The 15,444-nt window shown below is 36.1% G+C and overlaps 1 protein-coding gene and 3 non-coding genes across 6 annotated transcripts in view; 1 reads left to right on the top strand and 3 right to left on the bottom strand.

Annotated features, from left to right (window-relative positions):
* The first annotated feature begins 563 nt into the window (after nucleotides 1-563).
* Nucleotides 564-15,444, top strand: part of m1ap (meiosis 1 associated protein) — a 33,625-nt gene continuing 18,744 nt past the window's right edge. For 2 of the 3 annotated variants that reach the window (XM_055051183.1, XM_055051181.1), the window contains exons 1-4: nucleotides 564-701; nucleotides 2,627-2,890; nucleotides 2,968-3,165; nucleotides 4,927-5,092. In XM_055051183.1, the coding sequence (XP_054907158.1) occupies nucleotides 2,633-2,890; nucleotides 2,968-3,165; nucleotides 4,927-5,092 (622 nt within the window). In that variant the 5' untranslated portion in view covers nucleotides 564-701; nucleotides 2,627-2,632. The remainder of the gene's footprint in view (nucleotides 702-2,626; nucleotides 2,891-2,967; nucleotides 3,166-4,926; nucleotides 5,093-15,444) is intronic. The other variant, XM_055051182.1, reaches the window with a different exon arrangement.
* trnaa-cgc (transfer RNA alanine (anticodon CGC)) lies at nucleotides 3,754-3,825 on the bottom strand. The gene has a single exon. It is a non-coding gene; the product is annotated as a tRNA-Ala (tRNA).
* On the bottom strand, nucleotides 8,157-8,228 carry trnaa-cgc (transfer RNA alanine (anticodon CGC)). The gene has a single exon. It is a non-coding gene; the product is annotated as a tRNA-Ala (tRNA).
* On the bottom strand, nucleotides 11,506-11,577 carry trnaa-ugc (transfer RNA alanine (anticodon UGC)). Its single transcript has one exon. It is a non-coding gene; the product is annotated as a tRNA-Ala (tRNA).

Genomic DNA, 15,444 nt, shown 5'->3' on the forward strand with positions numbered 1-15,444 from the left:
ATTTAAAATACTATTTAAAGACAAATGGGAAAAGTTAGGAAAAATGTCCATAGTTCCTACTACTAGATGGCAGTAATATGGATCCAGTGATTGCTGACCTCTATTCAAACAATATACTCATAGCACAGGCATGTTGTTTCATCCAATATTGAAACACTGAGTATTTTTTATCTAAATTCCTTTCCCCATCTTACTTATATTAAGGCATTCTGAGTTTTTGTTTTAGAAAAACGTAAAAATAAAATAAAATAAAATTAAATATGCCCTCAAGTTCCCTCCTTTTCAAACAAATCAATCAATTTTATTAAATCGTTCTTCAGCATGAAATTTTTATATTACCACATCTGTAGTTCTTATCAAAATAAAAGTTACCAATCCTTTGTACCGAATTGTTTCGTTTTTATTTTTACATGTAAATAAAATACATGTAAAATTTTTATTTACATGTAGCCCTTCCATATATAAGGTGCTTATATTTGATTAAACTTTGCAATTCTGTTTTTATTGAGAGATATCGATAGAAAGACATAAATATTGCAGATACTAACTCATTCAATGTTTTCTGCTGGATATTGTTTATGGTAAATGTTTGAAAAGTTTGGTGCCTAAGTGACCCCTACTCTCATAATTCTCTAAATATTTTTTTTTCTACTTTTTAAAGCATTATATTTCAGATGTAAAGAACGGGACATAACGTAAATGTAAGTTTAATACTGTTGCAGAGAGAACCAAATGAGAGGTAAAGAGTTTTTGAAATAAATTACAACCGGATGCTAGCTGGTGAAGCTAATTAGCATACCGTTAGCGCTAGCAAATGTTAGCATGCTATCTAAGCAGATTTTAGGTTCAAGATAGCAGTTAAAACTTTCCGACTTAGTTGCTAACACTTGTTTTTGGTGCTTTCCATATATAAGGTGCTTAGCTGGAGCTCATTTACCAGTTCTTCATTTTATAAGATAATTAACAGTTAAAGCTAAAGCGAGAGAAAGAAAATAGCTAAGCCAATAACTGTCAAACCTGATTTTGATAACAACATATAGCTGCTAAGTGTTTGTACATTTTAATTGTAGGCATTGCCATTGTTTTGTTTTTCTTTTTGGTGCTTTATTTTGATAGAAATTCTTCGTATAGTGTAGAAAGTAGCTGTATATACTAGGGACAATAGAAAAACTAAATAATTTGGTCTGAAAGTAGACTAAAATATTTAATTTCTTCAGTTAACACAAAAACCAGTTTAAAGTTACCTGAAAACACCAAAGTCTTTACTCTTTAAAAGTTTTCTAGATATTAAAATTAATAAATTATTTCTTTCTTTGTTAGTTGTGTTTGTTTTAAAGTAGAGATTTTAATCAGCCAAAAGGTAACTATTGTCCAGCTACTACACATATTATTGACATAGTACCTTAAAAGCAGCAACAGCAAATATTCTGCCTTGGAAAAATGGAGGCATTTATATCGCCTTATTTTTAAATTATGAAATCAAGACAAATATAAATTCCAATTTTTGATGGAAACCAAATTTTGTATGCATTAGTTAAGCATAAGCCTTATTTAAGTCCAGTCTGATGTCAACTTCAGGTAACATTAATAATAAACATCACATAACAGAATATTTGGGTTTAAATACACTTGCATTTGTCAGTCAGTTAAAACCGGGTTTATCAGACCTCAAATGACAAAATCTGAAACTGCAGCTAGCAACAGCAAATAAAAACCTGTTTTTGGGGCAATGATGATGCCATTAATGCAATCATGAATCGAGTAATTGGGCCAAAAAGTCCCAGCCACAGACTGAGCGATTTTAGCATGCCTATTTAAAGTATAAAATAAGAAAGCATACATGTATTTATTGTCCTCTACTGTGAAATTTTATTACCATTTCCCAGCCTGCAATAATACCAATTTTTAAAAAAAAGCCACTTCAACCAACATCTGCCTTATACAAACACACCTGCAGAGACCATACATCTCTGCTGGACTGAGTCTGATTACTTTTTCTTCACAGAAGAGTAAAAAAAAAAAAAAAGATGACGCAAGTGGAAGGTGTGAGGGTGAAAGATGTTTGATGTGGTCGTCATGGGTGGTTCAGTTTGTTACAGAAATTCAGTTGAAGACAGATTGTGGGAGCTCAGTCTTTGTGGAGAATATTATCTGTCAGTTATTTTCAGCTTGATCGCTGAAGTGTTTTGTTGGTCATGTTCTTAACTGATGATGACATAGCCTGGCAACAAAAAGTAAACTACCTTGAGATATTCTTCATCCAGTGTTTATCCCAGCTTGCCTCACCTGGCCACTTATTCAGCTTAGTCTGAATTTGTTTGTTCATGTTTAAACTCTAACAAGCAAATGTTGCCATAGAGACTCAGGGACAAATTTAAGGCAACATGATGAAACAAACGTGAAACTTGAATACATAACTACTCTCTGTCAACTATTGCAATAAATTTAACCATGCTTTGGACAAAAAATAATTATATTTCTGTTATTCTTTATGCCGTTTAAAATCTCCAACTAATTTAATTCATGTTTTGCTCTTGTTAAATGCATAACATTTGCAGTCTGGTTAATATTATATATTATTATATTTTTGTCACATTTTTGGTGTGTTGTGTACATTGTTTTCCAGGAGCCCATGGACAACAGGAAGAGGCAACCCAGTTCTTCCAGTACAGGGAGTTTTGTCTTTTGGTCCTCCTCGTTTCCCCGTCAAGCAGCAAGGGTCCTGATTGTGGAGGCATTGCCCCCCGGTTGGTCAGACACTTGCGCTGTGCTTTGTGATGCCCTGGATAACTTCCTGTCGCTGGCCTGCAGCCTGGATGGACCCTGCAGGATACCCCTACTCAGCCTCTACGCCATCAGCAGGCAGCAGGAGTGTCTGCTTCCATTTGTGGTTAGCGAACGTCACAAAAGCATGTTTTAATGCCTGTCTCTCCATTCTCATTCAGTCTGGCTGTTTTCTCTTTACAGCAGGTTCGTGGAAATTTAGCCAGGCTACATTCCTGCGTCGAGGAGCTGAGGTCTATTCCAGGTGAAAGTTGCATTAAAAGTGCAGCCAAAGGAGGCGATCTGCTGCGACAGACGGTGTTGGACAGTCTGCAGCAGTTTAAGCAGTACGTCAAACACGCCAGCACAGGCAACCAGGCCTGCAGCAACGCATCTGTGGAGGTACATAAAGGCTGTCTTAGTCTTTTTTTCCTCTGAACTAGAGACTTTCTGGAAAAAGCCAGGTGTCTAGCAAAGTTTTTGCAGTGGATTTATTGAACTCTGAGTGTACTGCTGGCTGGCTTTAATTTCTCAGATCAGCGGAGGAAAACCAGTCAATGAATCATACTTTTAGAAAAGTCACAAGTTCAACAAACAAAAAAAACCGAGTGAGAAAAATCATAAAAAGAAACTTTGTTGAACTTAATTTTTAGAGCTGGAACTATCGGCTTTTTCCTGAAGGTCCTGAAGGTTTTGCTTTATCTGAAAAGAATTTTGCTCCTGTTTAACATCATGCTGTTTTTTCTTACCCTTTTTTGAAAAGGACTAGAAGTGAAACTGATTTTATCCCACAAAATTTCGAAAAGGAGGTCATTTCCCTTTCCTCAATTTTGTTTTGGCAGACTTGTAGATAGATTTTCATTGTCTTGAATTAAACTATATTTTGTTTCAGATTTTTATTATTCAGTCCAATTCCAATTCTGCAGGTCATGATTTATGCTTCAAGATGCCGTATAACTACAGACACACACACCTCTGAGGAAAAGGAGTTGGAGATGCTGGGGATTGAACCCAGGACCTCATACATGCGAAGCATGCGCTCTACCACTGAGCTACATCCCCACTGTTGCAATTTGAGCCTGTAACACTTTCAATACAAATCACATTTCCATATCGTGCATAGTTTCACTGTAAAAATTGCAAGTGGTGCACTGATTGTAGTTTTTTTGGCTGATCACCAACCTTTAAAAAGATTGACAATCTGATTTTTCTTGTCTAAAAAGGTTCTGAAAATAGCAAGAAAGTGACTATTTGGGCAGCAGTGGGATGACTGTTGTTATCTGCTCACATACAGATGTGACCTATTGGACGGGTCAGTCAGTCAGCAGAATATAAGAGACACTGGCTGATTTTCAGACATTTGCAGACGTGTAAACGGCCAAAACCATTCTAAGTATAGAGTGAAATTATAATCATTCATTAAGCCCTGTAACACACTGCACAAATAAAACATTAGAAGCTTATTTCAGTTAACTCAAGCTTTTGATTGTGATGATGTTTGTATAGATAAATTATCTTATAAATTACCAAAATTCCAGGTTGTTAAATTTGGAGTTAAAAGTCAGTTGAAAGATGAACCAGTCCCATCTGTGCTTGTTAAACTTTAATGGTTTACAGACTCCAGACGCAGTGGTTTGTGGATGACACACTGGGACGTTCTGTTCCCAACATCAGCCGATATGAATAGCTCCTATTACCAGGCACAGAGGCATAATAACCCTATCCATGAGCACGCCTGTTGCTAATCTACTAATACAATAAAAGTTTTTATCCACACATGATTTTGGTGAAACCTGATATTTACTCGTTTTGTATAAAAAGACTGATGACCTATTTCTCACTTTCTGATATAAAAACAAAAAACTTTTCCTTTTTAGGAATGGAATAATAAGCATGAAGCTGTTTTAGAGTTTTCTTTGTTTTCTTCTTTAATTTCAGAAGTTCACATTTGTTACTTTCGTATCGAGTAGAATTCATTTTAACTCACTACCTTTTGGTATGGCACAGGTACTACAGCATTTAAATGTAAAATGTATTAAGTTTTGTTTTTTTAAATAGAAGGAAAAAATTATATTTGGAGTTTCTTTTTTTGTTTTAATGTTTTCACCACATATCTAGTTTGAATTGTTTCTAAATAAGCGGTCCGTCTCCATGTTTTCTCAGATTACTGTGGTGACCAGCCAGCCGGGGCGCGGCCTGATTCATCAGTTGGAGAGCGGCCTGAAAGAAGCTGACCTGGTGCCACTCAGGCGGCTTCTGGTTGTTCAGATTGTTGGAGCGAATGACTGGAGCCTGGACTCCCACTCACCTGAAGCCACAATGACTGAAGGTAAAAACGCATAAAGGATTTTCAACTGATAATACTTGAAAATGGGCAAGACGAGTGCTGGTGCTGCTAGCTGTAAATGTATCTAAATCCCTTCCATTCACACGCACTTTTGTTTCAACCCATTCATAACGTGGCATTACTAATGTTTTTACAGTTTCAGCATAACTGATATTATCACAGTTGGTGGGATATTCTTACCATCCAATTATTTGCCAGTTGTTTCACATAATCATCACCCTTCTGTTCTGCTTTACTGACTTGGAAATAGTTTGAAGGGAAGGAAAAGTAAAAGAATTTTGAATTGAGTGCATCATGAGATGAGGAAATCATTGAGCTTACTGGAAGTTTGTTTTGCCCCAAAGTTTATGTAATGAAAACCATCACACTACTGATGTTGTGATGTTTTTCCTGCCTGACACAGTTCGATCAGTTACGTAACGCTGTAAAAATTGCTATCTCCTTCTCTGCTTTTTACATAACATCTGAAAGAAATCAGTATTCCTTTGTCCCCCTTCTAACCATTAAACCTTTCTGTTGCTGTCACTGGACACTGTGTTGTTTGGGAGCATCAACAGCACAAGAGAGTCGAAGCAAAACCAACATCACAAATCTCCTGCGACTTAAATAAACACACATTTCTATTTATTGTATCAGAATATTTACATTAGAATTGCTGAGTTGTTTTTCTCAGTCAGATAAATATTTTTTTTTTTTGAAATAACTGAAGTGGAAAAAGGAGATGGACTCTGGGTTTAGTGGAGTTTACAGGCATTTTTTCTGGAGTGGTGCTGGGATTTTGTTTGAAACCACATCTACTTACATAAATTTATACATATATTTCTTTATTGGAAATATTCTTTCTTGACTGTTGTTAAGGTACAAAAAAATATCAACTCCAAATTTTTCACCAAGTGACTGTTCAAAAATAAAAATACTGGTCTAAACTTATAAGATTAATTTATTACTTTTAACATGAAAATTAGAAGCATAATGACAGTTTTGGGAAATTTGTAATTAGCTTTTTCTTTTCAATAGAAATCTGAATTGTCACATTCAAACCAAGAAAGATGCCAACTGGAAAGAAAAGGCATTTTAAAAATGTGTGGTGAATCTTTTAGAAGATAAAACATGTGACATTTATTTAAATTGCCAGTAAATCTTAATTATACAATATGAGTTTTAATTTGAGATGGAATGCAGAGCATAAAATGGATAAATCCTGCATGAAAAAAATGTTGCAAGTCTTACCCTTGAAGGGCTACATTCCTGACTGCAGACTAAAAAACGATCAACCGCGGTCCATTGTTGATGTTACGAATCTTTGCACGAGTCATTGTCAGGGCTGTAGGACATCCACAGCAACGCCGTCACACTGACAGGAACACTTTCCGGGGCAACAACAGTGATAAATTTCTTTTGTCGGATTGTCTCCAGAGAGCACTGTGGCCTTGGGAACAGGGGCAAGCTTAAATGATTAATGAGTTTCATTCCAGGCTGAATTTTCTTGGTGAAGCAGATTTTTGGTCTCAACAATTATCCAAAATCACCAATAGTCTGATTTGCTCCATAGATCATTGTTGGTTTGTTTTTCTCCAGAGCAGACAGAAATTTAGTTAGAGATCTGATGCATTGTGTTTTTGTTTTTCCTGTCAATATTTTAATTGTAGCTTCAGTCGAATTGATAGCTTCTGCAAAAGCACACTGGTCAGCCATAAGGCTATGAACTCTGACAGCCAGTGAAAGTTCATCTTGTTTCCTGGCAAAATCTGCCACCAGACACTTGATATGCCAAATGATTATACAGCATGTTTGTTTGTATGGCACATGTCAGCTACAGAAAATTTGAGGCAATAAAGGAACTCAGCGTTTCAACAGCTTCACAGTTTTCTGGAAGTTTGTGTCAGATTAGAGAGGCAGTGAAATTGAATGTTGTTTCTCCATGTTTGGTGATTGTTTTCAACAACCAGTTATTATGTGTAGGGGTCAGTAGTTTTGTTTAAAGAGAGTCAAAGAACTGTTTTGTGCAGTTCTTTTAATTCCGGATAATGATCGTTTGTATTTGCTTAGGTTATATTTGCCACATATCATAATTTGTTTGATGATCTGAAACATTTGGTTGTGACAGTAAAGCAGAAACAAAAATAAATTGTAAGCCTAATTTATTGTTGTTCTGAGATTCAGCCATTTCATCTGGCTAACTAACTCTTGCTTCCTCCTCCTCATACTGTATTTGGAAAAAAATGCTTATTCAAAACAGCTTTTTCAAATCAGCACTCTGTCAGATACATTTAATTTTTATAACAGCTTCATTTACATTTAGCCCACAGATGCATATGCCTAATCCAAATTCAAAAGCACATTCTTTGGTCTATTTACGCAGCCTCCAAAACGGGTTATCTTTACATTGTGTATTTTTCGTGGGATCAGCTCTCCATCAATGCATCCATCAGTCTCACATGAATAAACTTGTTTGGTTTAGCTGGAAGGTAAACAGTCAGCACTAAGACAACAGGAACTTGAAGAGAACGGCTCAGAAATGTTCACTTCTGGCTCATACCCATCATCTCTTCTCAGCTCCAGCTTCCTGCTGCTACACAGATAATGCTGAGCTTCATTTGAAGAGTAGCAGCAGTGTCATTTCCAAACAGCATTAAACATCTCAATTCTGGGAACAGCAATAAAAAACGTAGAGTCATTACTTCCACAGTCAGAATAAGATTAATTTTTTTAAAACATTCCCTGCTGTTAAGGCTTTTAATATTTATAGTGTTTGTAAACTCTAAAGTAAACACCAGCTGTATTTATAAATGACATTTAATCCATATGAATTGCTCCTTTTCCTAATTTTGTTTGATCTTTCAACATTAGTGAGCTGGAGTTTATCAAATGTATGTCACAACATTTATAAAAACTTCAACACTGCGACTCTTAACTGTTTCATCCGAGATTCATGTTCAGAATAAACTTCATTTAAATTTAGATTTGTGGTTAAAATAAGCAGAAGATCCATGTTGTGAAGTGAATTAACAGCTGCAGCTAAACTTCAACTTTCACACCAGCAAGTTGGAGATGCTGGGGATTGAACCCAGGACCTCATACATGCGAAGCATGCGCTCTACCACTGAGCTACATCCCCTCCTGAAGAAACCTCAATCATCACTTCCGAATACCTATCTCTGCCAGTAGGCGGCAATAATCAGAGAAGAAAGTGAGAATATTGTTTTCAATCTGCCTGCTTGCACCAGATTACTATTTTTAAGGGTTGTTTTTTTTTGTTTGTGCTCATCCAGTACTCTATTTCTTAAACATGTTTAACGTGAAGCTTAGCTGGGGATTAAACCCAGGATGTCATCCAAGCAAAGCAGGCTCTCTGTGCTGTAAACTAGTAATTTGATTGATCACAAAGTGTTTTTGTTCTGACAGATGAATTATGGCATTTATGATTTAAAAGAAAACTGGGTTTTGATTAGATGCATCAGAGTATTTGAAGTTAAATACAATTGCAGACCACATTTTTTAGATTTTGAATAGTCATACCACGTATCATTTCCTTTTCACTTCATTATAAACCACATAAAGTCTCAGTAAATACATTAAACCTTGTTTTTGCAATGTGACAAAATGTGAAAACAGATTTGAATGTGCAAGACAAACAAGGAACAACACTTTATAGTTCTTCTGGTCTAGACTTGTTCACATATCAAGAGAATGGCATAATTTTTTGTAACAGGTTGGAGAGTAAACACATTTAACAAACAATGGTAAAAACCTTTGTTTTCTATGAGTTATAGAAATTTCCCCTGGTTTCATATATCAAACAACAACATTGCAGTCTTTATTCTTTTTCTCATGGAGTTTCACAACCATTTTCTGTAACATCCCACAAGGAGCACCAACTTCAACGCAATGTAACCTAAACCGGACTTTTAGTGTCACATTATACAAAACTAGAATTTCTATAGCACAATCACAACTGAGGTGGCCTTATAATGACTTCAAAAAAGTAACATTTGTCTTGTTTTAATTATTCCATTAAGACATTCCATCTTTTTTATAAACAGGTTTTCCTTAGTTTCATTTTCTGATCATATTTCCCTCAATTAAATTATGTAAACTTAGGGGAAATGATTAATAAATTATTATGAAATCTCTTTTACCAAAGAAAATTTGTAATTTAGGTCTGCAGTTTGTCTGGATTGCTAATCCTAAGGAATGTGGCACTGTATTTAAAATGAAGATAAAAAAAATCTTTTATGAAAGCTGTGGTAATCACTAATGTGTCTACTTTATTATAGCAATTAACATGGGGACTTATAGTGTTTCTTTGAAAGCTTTGCCTAACACCTCTTAGCATTAAGAAGAAGCAGTCTTGGATAAATTTTAAGCCAGCACTCTTTAGGCGATTCCTGGATGTGTCCCTCCATAGAAGCGGATTGTTTTCACATTATATCACCTCTAATCCTCTCTCCTTCCTTTCCATCTCCCTCTTTCATCCTTTTTCTCTCATTTTCACTCCTATCAAGCCGTAGCATTGACGCATAGCATATTTTTCGTCCCGTTTCGTCCCGTCATATGTGTGTCCTCCATACATGACTCATGACTATCTCTTTTTGCACATTTTCCCTTCTCTGTCTCTCTGTGCTGCACATTTTCCCTTCTCTGTCTCTCTGTGCTGCACATTTTCCCTTCTCTGTCTCTCTGTGCTGCACATTTTCCCTTCTCTGTCTCTCTGTGCTGCGATGTCAAAGTGCCGTATGAGTGTGTGGTCTGAGCCAATGCAATTTTCTCTCATGATTTTCATTTTTTCTTCAATCAAACTCCACTTCACAGCGTACGCAATTCTCCATCAAGCCACGGCAGATTCCCTCTCTCCTCTCCAGCTGTCTAATTACTTTCTCCTCCACCTCCTCCTGTTTTGCGGGTCTTTTCAGGATAGTTCTTTGCCATTATGACTCCCCCTACTCTCTTTTATTTTGTGATAAAAATATCTAATTTCCTCTATCATTTCATCTGTTTTATCTCTCTTGTATTACCCCATATTTATGATGCTTTAACCTAGACTTATTGCGATTCATTTTATTATCTAGTTGTAGACTTTATTTCAAATTAAACTCCCTTTAATCCAAAGTCACTTTGTCAGTCTCTAACTGGAAAGCATTGACTCATTGTCCTTGATGTTTAAAATAAATTACAAGTGACAAGTTATTAATGTGGTTGTTTCATAAATATTAGAAAAATATGCAGTCACTCCATTTTACTTGGCACACTTGTTCAATTGCTTGTTAAAACAAAGCAGATTGGCCAATCACATTGTGAAAAAGGTCTATTTACGTTTAAACTAACCATCAAAATGAGGGAAAAAACCTGATTCCAATAGAACCTTATCTATAGTTGAAACCAGGTATTTACATCCACTGAATAAAAATGCACAATTTCAGAAGATAGACCAACTTTCACTTGTTTTATGCTGATTAGTTGAAAATACGCTGGGAGCAATCTTTGTTTTAGGACTACACCAAATCCAAACATGCTGTTCTGTTGTCAGACACATTTGTGAAACATCTAGCCTTTCTAACATTGCTCACCAATCAGCTAATCCCAGATAGATTAATAGATGTGTATATTTTCATATGACCTCTCGTTTTCCCTAACCGCACTTTGTAAAATCTCTGAAGATTAATGCTAATTGTTTTTTATAAGATTCGTAGGATCTGGTTCAAACAATGGTAAAGAGTTAGGAATTTACCACGTCAGTGGATGTTGAACATAGTTTCCTTTGTATGAAAGCCAAGAAAAACATTTCTAATAAACTAAGCTAATATAAATCTATTTTCTGAAGCCCTATTAGGAATTGATTTAGTAGATTTAGACAACATAACAACCAAAAGATTATTTTGTTTGTAATACTTCAGTTTACTGAAATACAGATCTGTCTTAGGAAGATTTACTCCCACGTTTTTTAGATGAGTGTATCCTTCCTTCTGACCCCCCATTGATTGTCAGCATAATTTGCACCCTGCCAGACATTATTCGTACATCATCTGAAGGAGTCAAATACGTGGATGCAAATATCCATGATAGACTTTAGCTTGTCAGCTCATGAATGTCAAGTACTGATGTGTGAATGGGCTACTGTGGACTATTCAATACGATTTTAATGAACTGAGGAGTGTTATCTCCTGGCACTTTGGCAGATACAATCAGTTATATCCAACTCTGAAGAATCCAGTTTTATCCTAATTCACAACAAATCAACCCATTTCATTCCAGTATATCACAATGTTCATTTTACTCAAACATATACCTGTAAAGAGTGAAATCAGAGAAACTTTAGATATCATTTTACGTGGTCTCAGTTATTTTTTATAAAGCTGCATATTTAAAAGTATGTGAGTTTTTATAAGTTAAAATTTTGGAGATGCTGGGGATTGAACCCAGGACCTCATACATGCAAAGCAAGCGCTCTACCACTGAGCTACATCCCCCGTTGAAACTAACAACCCAGAAAACTCAGCAGGTCAAGATGGTTCATCTGAGCTTTGCCTTCTCTCTTTAGTGAAGGATAGATGTTAGATGATAAGGCGTTCTTTGTGCTGAGTTAGATAAGCACAAAGAACGCCTTATCAGTTTTTCTAAATTTGGATGAAATGATTCTTCACTTTTGTTATTTGTGAAAATCTTTTCAGCTACAGTCTGCCTGAATTGGGTCTTGCTCTTTATCCTCTTCTCCTTATTCACTCTTCATGTTTTGCATTAATTACTTATGAAATCATCACATGATCAAAACAATTTAAGAGGCTTTAAGCAGCTTTGGTCTCATGTTTTGACATTGGGACCATCACTCCTGTCTGCCAGGCACCCATTCAACATTGAAGAGGTGCCCTAACCAAGACTATCCCCCAATTTCAAGAAAGTTCAGCTTTTCCTGGTGCCCTGGACACTTCCTATCTTGATTAGCCAATGTCTACCACTCAAATTCTGCCCAGATTTAACTGAGCAATAGTGTCACATGTCCTGAACTTTATTAGAAATTGGTATGTTTTGATTTAGAATTAATGAACACAAAGATGAAAAATAAAGTAGCAAAGAAAGGAAGAAAGATGGAGAAAAGATTTAAAGGGAAAGACTGAGATTGCATCAGAGGAGTGAAAGAAACAGAGTCAATAGCCTAACAGTCTGCCTCTAAACCCACGAAAAGAGAAAAAAAATCAAGAAACCACAACAATAAACAACCTTTACACATATAATAACAATCATAATCCCCGCAGTACAAGATAATACAAGATGTTTTTAGTGGGAACTGCAGCCCAACTGGAAGTGCATCTAACAACCCAAGTGTGGAAAATGTTCTTCTAGCCTTTAAACTTAACTGAAAAAAATGCTGGTATTGTGGTGTGTGTTAAACATTGCAATGTTGCCACATCATAATGCTTTGGAGTAGGATAAAGGAAGAAACACTGAAACAGTATCACCTACCATGTGTTTGTTGTAACACTTTAAAATTTCTAAATTTGGGATTTTCTTTGCTCATTGTTGACATCTATTAAATATGGCTGAGCGAAGGTTTTAGGCTCCAATATATATCGATAGAAATTAAGTGAGACTTTTGGTGACAGTAGATGCTGGGGATTAAAGCAGGACATACATGCAAAGCTTGTACTCCTCCACTGAGCTACAAGCCCTTTGGCATAGGTGTCATCATAAAACATTGAGAGAACTACTGTTGCATTTTTAGGCTCTTTTAACAGGAAATCCACTTGCACCATCAAAAGCACTTTTCATTTGTCAACTTTGCTAACGCTTGTTCCAACTATTTGATGAATAAATATTTACATCATTACTTGCGTCATCATGTGTTGTCACGGTTAATGCGTTCCAACAGGTTTAAGGGACTTTGCTGAATCCGCTCCTAAACTTGAACCTTTTTATTTCATCTTGAGTGAATCCTCATCCTGGGTGGTGCTGATTAACGGCGTTCTTTTTTCCAGCTCCGTGTTAAATCATAATTCCACTTTTCAACCAGCCGCTTCCCTTTCATCTGCTGTTGCAGCCACACACCGGCAGACATTTGCCTCGGATTGTCTTCTCATTCTCATTTGGTTAATTTTCTATCACAGTGAGCTAGGTCGGCTCAGTGTGTGGTTGCACAGAGCCAAATCCCTACCCAGACCTGCTTATACACACACACGCAAACTTACTGTATGCTTGGCTAGAAATCAGGGAGAACAAGGGTTTTTTTTCTGACCAACAGTAATTAAATTATTTGTTCCGTTCACATTCGGTCAGTGCCGAGGTCAGGCTGTTCACACCTCTGCATTAACAGAACAGCAGGTGGTCACACAGATGGAGAGCAGCGTCTCTGTTTGCACCAGATTTCAGCCTGTCACTGAAACTGGCTGGTTGCTCTGCATCATGACGAACATCCACATGTCCTCTTCTCACCTGTGTCAACGCCTCAGCTGTCCGTCAGTCTGTTTTGTCTTTTACATTTTCTGCTTGGCACACAAGGAAATATACATTAGGGATCTAGAATATAGCTAAGGAGATAAGAAAGAGGCTGTCTGACACATGGTGAGGTGTCAATCGTAGTTCAGCTGGCAAAGGAAACAGCTTCGATTTGGTTCCTGCTTTACACTGGGGATGGGACAGATGGTTGGTATAGAGAGAAACTCAAATGTTTCTCACAGACTGACAGCTATAAAACATCCAGAAGGTGTAGCTTTAGTGTCTGTCTACTATTCTCTATTTACGTGAGCCTGTCTTCTTCATGCTCATGTAAATAGTCTTTTGGTTTTAAGATTTATGAGGCAAAATGTCAAGAAATGTACAAATCTGAAGTATCGTGAGGTTTATTGTTTTGGAAAACTGAAGGAAAATTAAAAAATCTTTTTTGTCATCATTTGTCTACAAAACGAAAATATTAGTAGGCTGGGCGTTAAGCTAGGTTCCTACTTCTATTTGGATGCTGCAGTGTTATTTAAAGGTATTCACTCTGCTTTTATTTTTTTCCCCACATTTTCCAACACCAACATTTAACATAATGTATTGGTATTTTATGTAATAGAACAACCCAAAGCAGCCCAAAATGGAGGATAAATTGTTTCTTAAATTAAAATCAAATTTACTTTGACAATTAGCTACTGCAATAAGAAATTAATCAATGTTAAGGGGACATATTAGACGATGTCACATCTTTCACATTTTTGTACTTCCCTTTGCAAGTACAAAAGGGAAGAAGTACTTTTGTACTTGCAGGCCAAATGTACACTTGGCCAAGTGCAGGCCAAGTGTTTTCAGCCCGCACTTGAATTATTGTTGAAACTCACTTTGTCCAAATGTTTCTGTTTAACTTCTCTTTTAGTTGTGCTGAGCCCCTTGTTTTATTTATATCAACATCTCAAATACTAACATACAATCCACAGTGATCTTTCGTTGATTCTTCTAGGTAGTTTGTAGACATCTGCTGGTTTTATTAAAACAGAATTGATTAATTTCCTCTGTTAAATTAAAATACCTTCCATGCCTCTGTGTGGCTGATATTTTCTGTAATTTTCACCGCTCTCTGATCCCTCTGTGTAACTCACTCCTCTTTCATGTGGCTTTCTGATATCAAGCATACTTCTATCTTCTTTTTCCAAGTGCTTCAAAGAAAGCAGACAGCTGCTGTCCTCACTTAGTCTCCGTGTCCTTTTCTGCCCTGAAATTCATTTTTTCCTAGATTGTTTGAACTAAGCTAAACTAGTTCATTTCGCCATTTCATTTTAGAGTTTCCTTTAAGAGCAAAAAAGCAACTTAGAAATCATGTGTGAAAGTATTCATATGTAAAACGTCTCTATAATTCAGGAGTGGTCAGAATGTTGCTGATGCCTATTTTCTTCTAGCTTTGAGAGAGAAACAGTACGATAATAAAACCCAACATTTTCAATATTCAGAACAAATTTGCTACGTGTTTCTGTGTTGTAGTTCTCACAATTATTCATTATCACCAGTAAAGCATCAAAAACTCAAGAAGAAATAAATATGTCTATGCAGCGTTAAAATTAAGAGACCTCTTAAAAAGATCAGTTTCTCTGATTTTACTCTTTATAGGTAAATGTTTGAGTAAATTGAACATTGTTCTTTTATTCTATAAACTACTGATGACATGTCTCCGAAATTCCAAGCAAAAAATTTGTATTTATTTGCAAAACATGCGAAACGATCAAAATAACAAAGAAAAAAGACGGAGTGCTTTCAGATCTCAAATAATGTAAAGAAAACAAGCTCATATTAATTTAGAAAAAAACATTACTAATTTTTTAACTCAAGAAATCAATATTTGGTGGAATAACTAGAAAGTTTTCTATGATGTT

The sequence above is a fragment of the Poeciliopsis prolifica genome, unplaced genomic scaffold (genome assembly GCF_027474105.1).
Source record: "Poeciliopsis prolifica strain line A6 unplaced genomic scaffold, Auburn_PproV2 SCAFFOLD032, whole genome shotgun sequence".
Taxonomy (NCBI): domain Eukaryota; kingdom Metazoa; phylum Chordata; class Actinopteri; order Cyprinodontiformes; family Poeciliidae; genus Poeciliopsis; species Poeciliopsis prolifica.